This window comes from Scardinius erythrophthalmus (assembly GCF_964197995.2).
Source record: "Scardinius erythrophthalmus genome assembly, chromosome: 4".
NCBI lineage: Eukaryota > Metazoa > Chordata > Actinopteri > Cypriniformes > Leuciscidae > Scardinius > Scardinius erythrophthalmus.
This window is the reverse complement of record NC_138224.1, coordinates 7,783,025-7,797,320: the sequence shown is the minus strand read 5'-3', so window position 1 is coordinate 7,797,320 and position 14,296 is coordinate 7,783,025. Positions and strand designations below refer to the sequence as shown.

General features: G+C 37.5%; 1 protein-coding gene across 1 annotated transcript; it reads left to right on the top strand.

Moving 5' to 3' along the window:
• The first annotated feature begins 798 nt into the window (after positions 1-798).
• On the top strand, positions 799-12,465 carry adm2a (adrenomedullin 2a). Its single transcript, XM_081362730.1, has 3 exons — positions 799-1,314; positions 1,624-1,836; positions 9,078-12,465. Exons 2-3 carry the CDS (start codon positions 1,757-1,759, stop codon positions 9,484-9,486), a joined length of 489 nt encoding a protein of 162 aa, XP_081218856.1. The 5' UTR covers positions 799-1,314; positions 1,624-1,756; the 3' UTR covers positions 9,487-12,465.
• Positions 12,466-14,296: the final 1,831 nt, after the last annotated feature.

Genomic DNA, 14,296 nt, shown 5'->3' with positions numbered 1-14,296 from the left:
TAGCAAACCACAACCATCCAATCAATTCCCCATGGACAAAATCAAGTCCCGTCCTACATTTTTTCTTGTTCGAGTAGCCGTTTCACTCGGATATACCTGACTATATATAGTGAAGAAAAGACTATCGCAAATCCCATTTCATGCTGGATTTTATCTGCATGATGAAATCTTGCTCAAACACTGACAAATTTTCATAAAATCATTCAGAAGCTTAAATTAAACATACAAGAGCTTGTGACACCTTGATTTTTCAAGGAAAACGGGAAAATACCACAAATGGTTGAAGTTCAAAGTTTGTCACATGCTGAATTGGCATTGAAATTGCAGCATGACGTAAGAGACACAAGAAAAAAGGAGTAAGTAAATAATAATAATAATAATAATAGTTCATGACAACCATATAAAACAGTTTCACTATTCATAATAAAATATTGCTGTGAAATGAATGCAGATTAGATAAGCTTATGTCATAATTGCGGAAGACACTTAAGCCCATTCAAACTAAAGAAATACTCACAAGTGTACAATTCTCCATTCAAACACCTCTTTATATAGTATATTTAGGCCTTTTTGTACAACATAAAATGACTTTGCAGATAATCTCACAACAAAAAAAGTGCACAAAGTGTTTGCTTTCTGTGACACATTGCTTTCTGTGTCATTGTAGAAGAGAATGTCTATACAATCAATTATCACTAAAACGCACATTGATTATGCAAGGGTGCGTCCTGTCCTCCTGAATTTCTGGGGAAGTCTCTATAGCATCCTTATCCCCTCTGCACACTCACCCCAATGCTTAGAGATAAACACAAGAGAAGGGGTTTAGTGAATGTTAGTGAATTGGTAAAACTATGTGGAAAAATCTTGTAAATTGGGTTACTTTTACCATTTAAAGGGGTGCATTTTGTTTTTGATCAGAATGTGGAAGGTCAGTGTCACCAAATAATGCAAAAACTATATTTTGCTTATCTCATAAAGATATAAGAACGCCTGTTATTCAAATTATAAAGCGTGCATTTAATGAGCTGCCCTAAAATGCAATATCAAGCAAGTTATTCGTAAAATAACCGCATTTGACACCAACCAAGTTTGTCCATATATAACAATGACTCAGAGTAGCTGTATGATCCAGTATGTATTCGACACACCTTTGAAAAATCGCACTGTAGTCCCGCCCATCCCATATTTAAACGCGCCAATGTCAGCTGAACCTCAGACTTCACGAGAGCTTGATCTTGGCGAGCGCGTGCACACCCGTGGGAAAATTCTCAAGACAGATTTGCGCGTGGCACTAGATCTTAACCTGAGATAAAGGTCAGTAAAGGTTATATACATGATGTGCTAGTATAACATACTTAGAATGTAGGCTATTTAAAAAAGGAAACTAAGGGAAATGTGTAGGTTATAATTAGTTGGCAACTAATTAGAGCTGATGGACTAATATAGCTACTACTTGCACCACTCTAGTTTTGTTTAATCATATAATTGTATAAAATGCCGGCATTTCTACCAGAAGTAGGCTATTTGATGCAAAGCAGATTGCTAGCAATAATGAGTTATAAATATGTGCGGGGAGAAAATCTAGTAAGCATCAATTAATATTTTCCTTTTCTTTTTTTTAAGAACACCACAGTACCCTGGAGTTGGACATTTTGGGTCCAGCTTGGAAGTTTCAGTAGCTGGAAATTCAATACTGACCAGGTGCATTGGAAGCCCCCTCCTGACCAAGGGGGCGTGAGAACATTATTCGCCCACGATGAGAGCCCTATTCCCGGTTTTTGTGTATTGCATCAGCCTGTTCTCCTCGCAACTGTTGGCACTACCGGTGAGAAACAGGTAGGAATCCGCCTTTTAAATGTCTCAGAGTTGTTGGTCGGTCCAACTTTTTGTTGTGAATGCTCATTATTAGTAGGGAGGTTGCCTATGTGTGTTTTTTGTGGTGAAGTAATCTAACCAAGCTCTCTGAGGGATGAAAAAACGGTTGAGGTGTCTATTGAATGAATCGTTCTTTTGAATCGAATCTTTTTTAATGAATCCGCTGAACGGGTTTACAAAACCGGTCTAAATGATTTGTTCACCAATCGGCGGTAGGCTACTCGAGTCAATAAATCACTGATTTAAACCAAAAACTGTCTGAAAATGCAAGTTACTTGCTTTCCGAATCGCAGAAATTTTACAACGTAGGCTACTGGACAAACTGAGTAGGTTTTGATAAATAGTCTAGCATTTCATTAAAAGCGGCAAAACCCTTTATAAGCAATAAATGTATACATTTCAGTATTATTTATTATAAATGTAAATTATATTAAAGACTTTATGTTTTTATGAACTGGATGAGGATGAAATTACAATAATGAACCGTATTAAAATGCATGAACAGCAGCAAGAAACGGCTTTATTGAAATATTATATGAATCTTTAAAACTGATTGATCAAAAGAACCGAGTCGAATGCGCAAATTCAATATTTGCTCCTTCAAAAAGTTTAACAACACTGTTGAAATGCACTGTTAACTTTTTCCCCCGAAGTATTTCGAAGTAGGCTGGCACCAGGGATGTATTATGTAAAAAAAAAAAAAAGAGTTTATTACACAAAGAGAGGATGTTTTGTCGCGACTCGCGATAGGCTGGTTGCAGTGAACAAGGTCAGTTAGGATGGTAGACGTGACTGTATAAACGCACGCATCCCACCATTCATTCACCAGCATAGCTGGCCGCCTGCTTCTTGGTAAAGCAAACTTTTATAGTAACACTTTACGATAGTAGTTTATAAATATAGCCTACAGATAAGAAGTTTAGGCTATATACATTCTCGTAGACAAAGTTTGCATAACAGTAACTATTTGAATGCGCATATGAATGCTGTTTGAGAGTCACATGACCAGAGCTGTTTAATTAATTCCAGTTTGTGCCTCTGAAAGATGATGGCTGAGTCAAAGCTCCATAGAAGCATTAAACGTGCATAAATATAATACTTATGATTACTCATATAAATCATGCTCACTTCACATCGAATTTATGCAGAAAAATTTGCGACCAGTGGGGAAGCCCAAATCCTCATTTTGGATAAGGAACTGACTAAGTTACATTATGAAAAGTCGATTTCCAAGTACTTTTACATGTGCATTTATTATTGTATTTTCATTTCCCTTTCCCCAAAATTGCCTGATTTGAAAAAAGAAGCTATATCTTACTGTGGAACTTTTTGACTAGTTTCCCGCCTGTGACCAGGAATAAACACTTTTTCAGTAACTTTTCTGAACCTTTATTAGAAAAGGCATGCAGTTTGCGTCCAAAGAGTAAAAACTTAGATTAAACAGGTTCAGATAAGACAATTTTACTATATACAGTGTGCCCTTTTAAATAATGTAAGCAGCTTAAGTCATTGCATCATATAGTTTTTGGCTCCTACCCTCACAAAAAAAGTCGTTAGTCAATTGGTGCTCATCATGTGATTAATAAAATATTTTGTGACTGCCATGCCTTCAAAAGCGGCACAAATGAATGTACAATGTGTTTTTTTGAGCAGTGATAAACGTTTGTATCATTTCTGAGTCAAGGTTTGGCGAATAAGATACAGCCTGACTGAGTGGTGCTGGAAATAGAGAATAATTCCTCAACAAATTTGACAAAATGGTAGTTTTTTTTAAACAGATTGGTGTGGTATCAAGTACTTTAGTTATACTGTATTTTTTATTTGATAGGCAGCAAAGCTCTGAAATAGGATATTGGGGTAGTTACTCCTGAAAACCACAATTTAAATGTATTAAAGCAATGACATGCTTTGTCAAGCCTTTATTTCTGGCTGATGACTGCTAGACAAAAGGAATGAATTGCAAAGTATGAGTGTCTGTGTGCCCTCTTCTGGCTGACACCTGCATATTGTGCTCACATCCGTTTTGCTGAACGGTGCAATTCTCTTCATCTTGTCAGCCTGAGGAACAGAGGAACTAAAACTGATACTTCAGGCTTTGAAAAGCTGTAATAGAAAATTGTAATCCCCCTGAATGCCAAAATTTAATGGGTAGGGTTTTTTTTCATAGAACTTTTTCTTACCTTCATAGCAGCTCATTAATATCTTGTGACACTATTGTACCCAATACTGTTACATGACTAACCATAATGTCAAGGGAAGGACTGTATTTGTCCTTGACCTACAATATTTACAGTATAATTGTTGCACATGCATTCCGCATGCTTTTCTGCTGGTCTGTGCCATATTTGGTGAGGACATTAGACTGATATTTAGTCACAGGCGTCTGACTAGTTGATTTACAGTTACAAAGCGACAATAAACAGCTGATAAATACTGTGGTGTCAGACAGTTTCGTATTTCTGCAATAATGTCAGGTGCCTTTAAAGTCCAACTGAAATCAAAATTGACCCTATTTACTTTGTTAGCGCATATTACTAGTCTTATGGTGAAAAATGAATCCGTGCAAGTTAATACACAGAAAAAAATTGTTTGCCATCGTAATCTTTAATCAAAGTCTGAAAAGTTACTTCCGGTCTGGAATGGCTGAGGATGTAGGTTTGACGGCTTGGGTTGGGAAACGCTTAACCACTCCCCTCAAACCGTTAGTCTGCTATGAGTGAGAGATAGAGAGGAGGAGCGCTAGAGTAAAACCCTGCCCTCTGTTCAATATTCCTTTTCACTGGAACAACACTGGAGAAAAGTCGTTTGCAACTTCCGGTTCACGCGGACTTTAAAGAGACAGTTCACCCAAAATCAAAATATCTGTCATCATTTATTAACCCTCACTTCATTCCAAACCCATTTGAGAGGTTTAGTAGGATGTTCACACTGCTCTTCTGCATACAGTGAAGTGGCCGGGTTCTTCAAATCTCCAAAAAGCCTGATAAGAGCATCGCAAAAGAAGTCCTTATCTCATCTCTGACCTTTCAAAATCTCTCCCTCTCAGCTTTTTGTCTCTCTTGTCTTAATTCATCTCAGAGAACTCTACGTTCTTCACATGGACTCACTCACTCTGTGTTCGATAACCATCCATGTACACAGAACGTACAGCAACCGTTGCAATATCAGTCAGGGAATTTTATTGTTTAACATGCTGTGACATGCTGTCCCTGAATCGAAAATGGTGGTTAGTGAAGCCCGTTGTAGTGGTTTAAACATGATTTTGGTATTTTTTGGTATATATATATATATATTCCTCATTAGCGACTGTTTCAATGGGCCTCTATATGTTAGCCGTCCGCCATATTGGAGCGGTCAAAGCCGGTCAAAGGTGACTGAGCGTCTGCAACCGTACTTAGATGCATGTTTGAATATCTATATCTGCAATAGACTTCAGCAGATGATTTTGCTAAACTAACACAATACGGCAAGATGAAGGGCTTAGCTAACACGACAATAAAAAGTTACCATAGTAAAAGTAAAAACATTAAAAAGTACAATAGTGAAAACCTGTAATATTGAGTTAATATTCTCACCTGTGAAAGGTTATTTATTTCTTCAGAAATTTAAATCTCAGCGTTCACAACCAGAATCTGCACGATGTTGAGAGTAAGTGTCTTTAATGTGAGTGACGACACGTTGACTGTTCCAAGATGGCGGTCGATGACGTGTCTGGAGCGGTTGCATGTGGAATCTATGTATAAATATCTATGGTTTTCACAACAATATGGAACAAACATTTTAGATTCCCCAAAAGACATTCAGGGATCTGTTATATACCATTTCTTTCTTAGTGTGAAGAACACTTTAATAATCTGAATTATTTTTTTAAGACTATAAAGAACCTTTTGTGCAATGGAAAGGTGCCATCCATGTATGTCAAAGGTTCTTCATGGAACATCAATGCTAGTAAAGTACCTTTATTTTTAAAAAGTGTATCATCTGCATTCCATGACTGAAGCGAACATCGTCTGGTTCAACGCTGTGGTCGAGAGGATTGGCTCTCTGTATGATAATTCACTGAAATTTGGGACATTTGATCCTCTATAATCAGGATTTAAGGAAGTCGATGTTACTGTCTGTTATGTAGGGCATCAGACAAAGCAATGTTCTTCTACTGTCAATTAAGTAAAATGCTGTTAAGCTATTGATTTCCTATTGTTAACTCTGGAGGAAACAAGTCCTAAAGTTCACTCAAGGGGAAGCATGCTGTCTATGACAAGTTGGTTCACACTCAATGGGAATCTGAGCCGGTCATGTTTGGACTTGAGTTATGCAGTCCTCCGTTTACAACACAAACATTAGCATTTTACACCACGCCGCTTGGTCATTATTGTTAGAGGCGAAAGGAAAAACTCATCTGTCTGGCAGAATTCCGTGGTGGATTAGTAACTAAGACCTGAATTCCTTCCTCCTCATCCTCAAGCGGCATGTTTCCACTCTGATCAGAAACCATAAAAACAAACACACAAGAGGAGGAAGGGCTTAAAAAGCCCTTATCAACGCCATAATCTAACCATTAACAGACTTAAATCACTTTCACTTTTTTGAGTTTCACTATTTCTTTCCACAGTTTAATGCTTAAAGTGCCCATATATATATATATTTAAACACCTTTCCAGTCCATAACCCCAACATTGTAAATTATATGGAATTTAAAATGATATAAAACATTATTCATATGTATGTTAAACATATTATATTAATTAAAACGATTATGTTTAATATTTAACACTAAAAAACCTTTTTATCCTACTGTTTCTGAACATAAAGTTCCCATTATGTACATTATAACCATGATAAAAGCTGGTTTTAATGGAACAAACACCTCATAGTAATTAGAGAAGGTCACTTGGTTTGACTCGCAGTCACTTTTCCCATAAAAGAGTGCAGGTACTATAATTACTTTTTTCTGTCCAGCTAAATATAACCAGCTGATGACCAATTCACAAACAGCCATGACCAGTTTCATAGAGGTGCAAAAATCCCAACCTTACTGCAAGAACAAACAATAATACTGGATTGATCTGGATACATCTGACCTGCCTCTCTCAGAAAAGGGTCAAGTAGTAAATCACAATCAATATCATATCTCCACTATCAAGTCCACTATCAAAGACTGTTACTTCAGGACATAACCAGGTTGATTGCTCATTTGATAGAGCCTTAACTTTAATTCTACGAAAAACCTGACTGGTTCTCTGGTTTCTGGGAGTGCCTCGTCTTTTCAGCGCATTTCAAACAGAGTTTCTGCAAAACATGATTACCACCTTTATCCCAAGATGGGTTGAATTTCGAGGGGCAGGTGCTAATTTTCCTAGCTGAACACTATGCTCAGCGTAGAAATACCCCAGAATCACAGATCCTATTTCATTGTGATCTGTTGGTTAAATGTCGCCAGGTGAGATTTTTAATTAGCACTTTGTTCAATTATATGGAAAGTGGCTGCCCTTCTCAAGTTTACTCACAGAATAACAGAAGGATCACAATAGGATGGTTAAACAGGACATTTCTAGAAACAACAGCTATACTTGCTCTAACATCCTGGCAACTTTCCTTGCAAAGTGAGTGAGTTTTGCTGATGACACATAGGATGAGCCATGAGGGTGGTCTAGCAGACATTTTAAAGGATTTGAGAAATATGGATGTGTGACAATGAAGTCTCTGAGAAGGTCAGAGGGCACACGGATGAAGTCTACGGGCAGCTTATCTCTGCTTAAGCATCTAAAGAAAAGTCATAGTTGGATCAAGCTCAAAGAGAAACTACTGGTCGGGGGGGCAGACACTTAATTTTGATCACGTGAAGCTGCTGAGATGTGGAGACTTAGTTGCTGAATTCGCAAGAATTGAACATATTAGACCAGTGGCATTACATTACATTAAAACAGGGGTGAAAGTACTATTCATCTGAGACACTTTGGGCAGATGATCATTATATTTGAAAGAAGTGGTATTTTGGTTGACCACAATGCAAAGGAAAAAAACCAGCTGGCTGCATAGTTTGCACACTGCTGGCCTAATATATTTTAGGCCTAATAATTCAACTTTTGGATGGAAAAAAGAGCAACTGCAAGAATAACTGATATTTCTGGAAAATTGGGTTTTTAAGCTTTCAAGAATGTGTGAGCAAAAATGCTAAACGCATGTCTGGCACAAGTCAGTGATACTCAGCAAGTTTTTTCACTAAGTTTAGTATGACAGCGTGAGATTAGATGGTGTGGTCCAACCTAACAATACACCCTGTCATTTCTCAAATTTCAGCTTTAGGGTTTTTGTATAAATGGGTTGCTCTTTTACAGTTATGCTTTCCCACTTCATTTGGAAATAAAAGTACAAAAATGCAGGGATCTTTGCGAATCACGAGGGGTAAAAAAGCCACCGCCTTAACGTGCACCTGCCATGATCTGCTAACCGCTGCTTGCTAATTCTAAGAGCAAGACCTGAATTAGTGGCCTGTGCAAAAAACAAAGGTTTCAGTGTCTAGTGTGATAATCAAACAGAGGGCAGATGGCTTCAGCCATTAACCGGAGTAAATCAAGTGTGTTTACCGTACGCTGTGTCCCAAAGAGTCATACCTTTTTGAACAGTGAGCATTTATTGTGTGGTTGCCGTAAATGTGAGCAGTGTGGTTGCAGTAGATGTTTGCACGGTTGACCAAACTGCACATTTAGTATCAGCAGTAAATGATGCTTAATGTTGAATCAAGCCTTTTATGTGCAATAAAAATTTCACTATTAAATGTGCTATTATTTAATTTTTTCTAATAGTTTTGTACATAAAACCTTTACAACGGATATTCATGCACTAGCTAAATAAATAAAAAGTGTCGTTTATTTTGAAAAATACCTAATCGCAGTATTTTTATGATAAGCAAAAACCTAATCGCATCTATATACCTATATCTACAAAAATCAAAAATGGACTTGAAACATTCATATAACTTTTTATACTTTATATAGTGTTAAGTGGTCACTATATAAAATGTAATGTAATCATATAATATTTCTAACAATAGAATTTTTGCATATTGTGTGTTTGACAAATATGGTCAAATATAATTCAGATTGACCAATCAGAATTAAGTATTCCAGAGTGTAATAGAATAACATGTAAATTGCTGTTCAAGAGCAATATTTATAAGTCCTACTTCTGTCTCATTGCAGGTTGGGCTTCATGACAAGACTCCATCAGTTAAGAGAGGAAGGCCCCATCACTCCAGATGTCACTGAGCGCCCAAATACTGACCATGGCGTCTCCATCGACCGCACCGTTCTGTGGAGGGCCATCCTCTCCAGACCTCCACCTCCAGACCCAACAGGAAACCCACTCCACGTTGGTCAGCCAAAAGCAGGAGAATCCAGCGAAACAGGTGAAAGCCCTAGGCAGAGAGACCGTCGCAACGTGCAATCGCGAGGCCAACACAACCATCACCACGGCCGGCTGATGCGCGTCGGATGCGTCCTCGGTACCTGCCAGGTGCAAAACCTCAGTCACCGCCTCCACCAGCTGGCCGGCCAAAGCGGGCGCGAAGAGTCCCCCATTAACCCGCGCAGTCCACACAGCTACGGATGAATCTAGGGGACGTCCGGCTAAAACTAAGACCAAGAAAACCGTGTTACAAGTCTCTGTCCTGGTGTTTGTCTATTTTATTGCGGTACTGCTGTAGTACTCTTTCCTGCTCTCTGCCTTGGTTTTCTGGAGTGTATACTGTGCCTTTTTGGACAGAAAGGACCTCTTGTTACTTGATGGCAACTTTTGAATTCGGTGCCTCTGAAACACTTTGACTCTGGCCTCTCATTTTATGGTACTCAAAACAGATTCTTTATTTTGATATCGTCATCTTGTTAAGTCCTCAGATACGAGATTATACCGGGTTATGCCGCATTACATCCAGACTCATCAAAGGCTGTTAACTTCTACACCACTGATCAAACCCGCTGAGCCTTTAATGTGGATTTCAACAAGGTGTGCGATCGGATTTCTGTCAGTCTGAGGGCCGTGTGTTCGAAAAGACTCTGAACTCTCCCACCTCGTGTCTCCAATGCACTTTTAAGAAGAAAGCAGACTTTCTCTGATGGCTTCGGAGCTTGTTTAACACCCCCTTGTTTAAGACCCCCATCTGATACCTTCTCACATGTATAGTTACTGCAAGTTTGGGTTTAAATCCTGGGTTTTAGACAATGGCGAATTGTGAATTTATAAACACAGTGGTCTCTTGATTGAACCCACGAACAATACAGTAGCAACTGCCGCTGAATCCGGATTAACACATTGTTGCTTTTCCATGCACTTTGAGGTCTGGCGCCTGGAATATTACACTTCACGTGATTTATAAAGTCACGAGAATGAGTTATAATCCCCAAGGTCTCAGTTTCCACTCTGACAGAATCCTGCTGAGCTTTGCCACATTTCATAAACAGAAGCAAGACTTTTCGGAGCATTCTTAAATGATGGCTAAAGCTCACCCATAAATAGCCATAGCCTAGGTTACAGCTCCATAACAAAGGAGAAAACTAGCCGAAGTGCTATTTGAAAACCATTTCTCCCATCTTGATAATGAAAAAAAAATTGTCATCATTCACTCACCCTCGTGTCGTTCCAAACCCTAACATATTTTCATTCTGCGCATCACAAAATAAGATATTTTGAAAAATGCAATGCAAGTCAAAGTGATTCACTGTTGGTTTTGGACCCCATTGACTCGCATTGTATGGACAAAAAAGTATTTTTAGTAAATTGCACACTTTTTAATATCATCAAATGCCCTCAAAATATTCTTAACACACATCGACTGGCGTCATTTAAGTAATTCACAAGCTCATTCCTGTAACTCTAATTAAAGATTGTAGTTATACCAAAATATGAGGCGCGAGCGTGCCAAAGTCTTTCGGGAACATGGCCTTCCAAAAACACTCTCCATCCGTGTCATGTATTTTAAGAATTCCCTTTTGTTATAATAATCATGTCTGAATACGTGGGTGGATACACACACCAAAAATACCCAGCAGACACAGGAAAAATAGCCGTAAAAACCGAGCGATTTAAAACTTCTAGAAACTTTCCCTGGCTTTTTGGGGGTCTGTGGATGTCGAGGGAATGCTGTGAGACTTCAAAGTGCATGTCTGAGGATTAAAGTAGCTGAAGTAATCCTAAAAATCCTACTTAAACATCAAATACTCAATTTCTGCAAGGTGTCCAGGCCAAACTCTCAGAAAGCATTAGGTTTCCCACTATGTGATGTATGTCATAGGACAACTTGCTTTCAAATGACTCCAGAAAAGCGACCAAAAAAAACCTGAATTTACTTGATACCTTTCTGTGCATTCACTCTATACTGTTATTCAGTGATCTTTTATCTTTACATAGGCTTGATTTTCAATTGGATTTGTTGGTGTTGATAACTGTAAAAGTCTCTCTTTTTCCTGGCTGATTCTAATGATGATGATCATAGGAAGTAATAGTAATCGCAGGTGCTTTGGCGCTAATCTGCTCAAAGGCTCTCTATATATATTCGACACCATTCTCTCTGCTGTAATCGATCTGATTAATGTCTCGTGACTGATCATTAAAAGGCTTTTAAACTGCTGAGAGCCTGGTTAATCTGTACTTTTTGTGTACATGCACAGGGAGAGCCTCATGTTGACTTATATATTGATCACATTCCTTTTTTTCCACTATTTAACTATCTATTTATTTATTGTCGGATGAGTTGTTGTGAACGTCTTGGTGACATGGGTTGGAACGTAACAAGTGCGTCAGTATCTGGCCCTGATCGTTCTTCGTACGCGCGTGCTTTTGTGTGCTGTCCCTGTGTATCGCATATTTTCATGCCCTTTGTCCCCCTTTAAAGCCCTACTTGGTTCATTAAGAATAACACAAGCATTAGCTTTCACAGATGAGCACTGGGCACAAACTGTCTTAATGATGAAGGAATACAAAGAACGTTATGAATCTGTGACTTTTAAAGACGTATGTGTGAGTGTGTATGAACGTCATCCTGACCATGAGCGTATAACTTAAATGTTTTAGTCGATACTAAAGGTCAGTTGTGTTGTTACTACCATGCGAAGCACTTTAAAGCATGTTTCTATGTTTGTCACTTGAACTTCAGATTTGTGAGTTTTGTGTTCTGAATTTGAGCAGGATCTGTATGAATGTATTTTAAAGGGCGTTAGCACACTGAATTAGGAAGAGGTCAGTATCATGTACACTCTTTTGTGAATTCTATTATTAGATCTGATATTTAAGTTAATGTATTTATGTTTGCATTTGTGTATCTATGTCACCAAAGACGCTATTTATCACATACAGTGTTTTCTCACACCTCAGAGACGTCCTCTGGGTACGAAAAATTTGTATATTTTTGGGAAGACGATAAAATTAGCCTGTCATGCCCATACAATGTTCTTTTTTGTCTGTGAAATAAAGCACTACGTAGTAGTGAGATGAAATCTGATGTGTTGTTCTCTTTTAAATGTGAACCGCGGTTGTTTGATACTTTTAAAGGACACACAGATGTCACAAAACACAAATTAAAGGGATAGTTCACTCAAAAATAAATATTCTGTCATCATTTACTTACCATGAAGTTGTTCTAAACCTGTATGAGTTTCTTGTTGAATACAAAAGATGATACTTCCATAATTACCTCCATAAATATGATTAAAATCACATGGGTTGAAGTTTCCAGTCATACCAGAGGTCTAAAAATTTTTTATTACTTGACCTATTCGACACATTTAGCTGCAGAATAAATGTATCATAAGTGACAAATAAGCCTGTAAAAAGGAAATTTGACAACCCAAATCATTCATTTTTCCAGGATGCCACATCCAGATGGTGTTGCTATAAGTCCAGGACAACTGTTGTATCACTCATTATATATAGAAATCAATTTTAATTATAATTTAATTGTATATATCACTATTATTACTTACAACTTTTAATTATAATTCATTTGAAATGTAATTTATTACTAAAAATGTTTATCTAATTTAGCTTTTTTTTTGTTCTACATAAATTAGCCCAGATATTAAATCATGTTCACTTTTCACAAATTTGCTTAAACATAACTCAGGTCCTCTAGTCACCTTGTACTGCAGTTAACGTTGAGTTACATAACGCATGACCGCCAACTACTAAGTATTAACAAATATGTCTGTGTCTGTCTGCAATATCTGTCCAAGCTTATCCAGTATCTTTATGAATCTAAAGAGCACGGAACCGCTCAAACATATTCCTGTAACTCTGTACAACACCCAGATTCATAAACGTTATTACACAACATCTCCCAATGCACAAATCTGTGCTAATAAACCAAATGATGCCCCTTGGCATCAGACACAACAAGTTAAACATTACACTGACGTTAGCAACCAATGAAATGCTCATACTAATAAAGTTCACCACCAAATTTCCACTCAGAATGGAAAAGTTGGTTTCTAACAGAGCCATTAATAAGTGACCAGGCAACTATCACATGCACTACGCAACTAACAGCTGTTCAGATAGAAAGAGTAGGTCACTGTGAGATGGGTAAACCAATCAGCTGATCGTGTGATAGGGTGACCACAGCCTTTATAGGAAAAATAGTATCACTAAATCTATTTTAACACATAGTGAAAGGCATTAATGTTTTATTTATAGCAGAACGTTTTCAAAAAGCTCAATGCGATTGGACGACCACGTCCTTCAAATGCAATAGGGCCAACGTACAAGTCCACAAACTGCATATGACCAATTTTTATGTCATCTGACAGTAACACCGTATCTCTCATATCTGTGGACCAAATGGGGAATGCCGATGGTAATTTCAAGCCAGGATTGCATCATTCTTAACACGTGACTTACGTTCAAACAGTTCTATTTCTGATTCATGTCACAGGTTCTCATAAAAGGTGTTTAAATGGTGAATTCCTGAGGCACTTTAAAGGAAAGAAATGTCTAAAAGTTCATGGTTACAGAGAAAGCTGACCACCTTTAACCTTTTAATGATTCACAATCCAGAAAGTGTGTATGAAACACCCTTATGAGAAGTAGCCTATATAGCCCCAATATAATATGTATCATTTTATTCAAATAAAGACGAGTGTAGGAAGGTTTTCTGCTATTTTTATTTTGCAATCATGTGCTATTATAGTTTTTAGTAATATTTTGAATTAGCTTTTATCTTTAAATTCGGTTTTCATTTTAACTGTAGTTTATTTTTAGTAGGCTAATTTTATTATGGGTTTTGTCATTTTAATAGTTCTTTTTTTTAAATAGTTTTATTTCAGTACTTCAACGTAAACTTACTTCAGTTAGTTGACAAGGCAACATTTAGAAATGTTTATTTAGTTTAAGTTTTACATCTAATACTGGTATTTATATTTGACTTTATTTC

Excerpts from the sequence above, each read along its gene's own strand:
- adm2a (XM_081362730.1), top strand. The coding sequence starts at position 1,757 with ATGAGAGCCCTATTCCCGGTTTTTGTGTATTGCATCAGCCTGTTCTCC. Across the intron at positions 1,837-9,077 it reads GCACTACCGGTGAGAAACAG|GTTGGGCTTCATGACAAGAC; the intron begins GTAGGAATCCGC and ends GTCTCATTGCAG.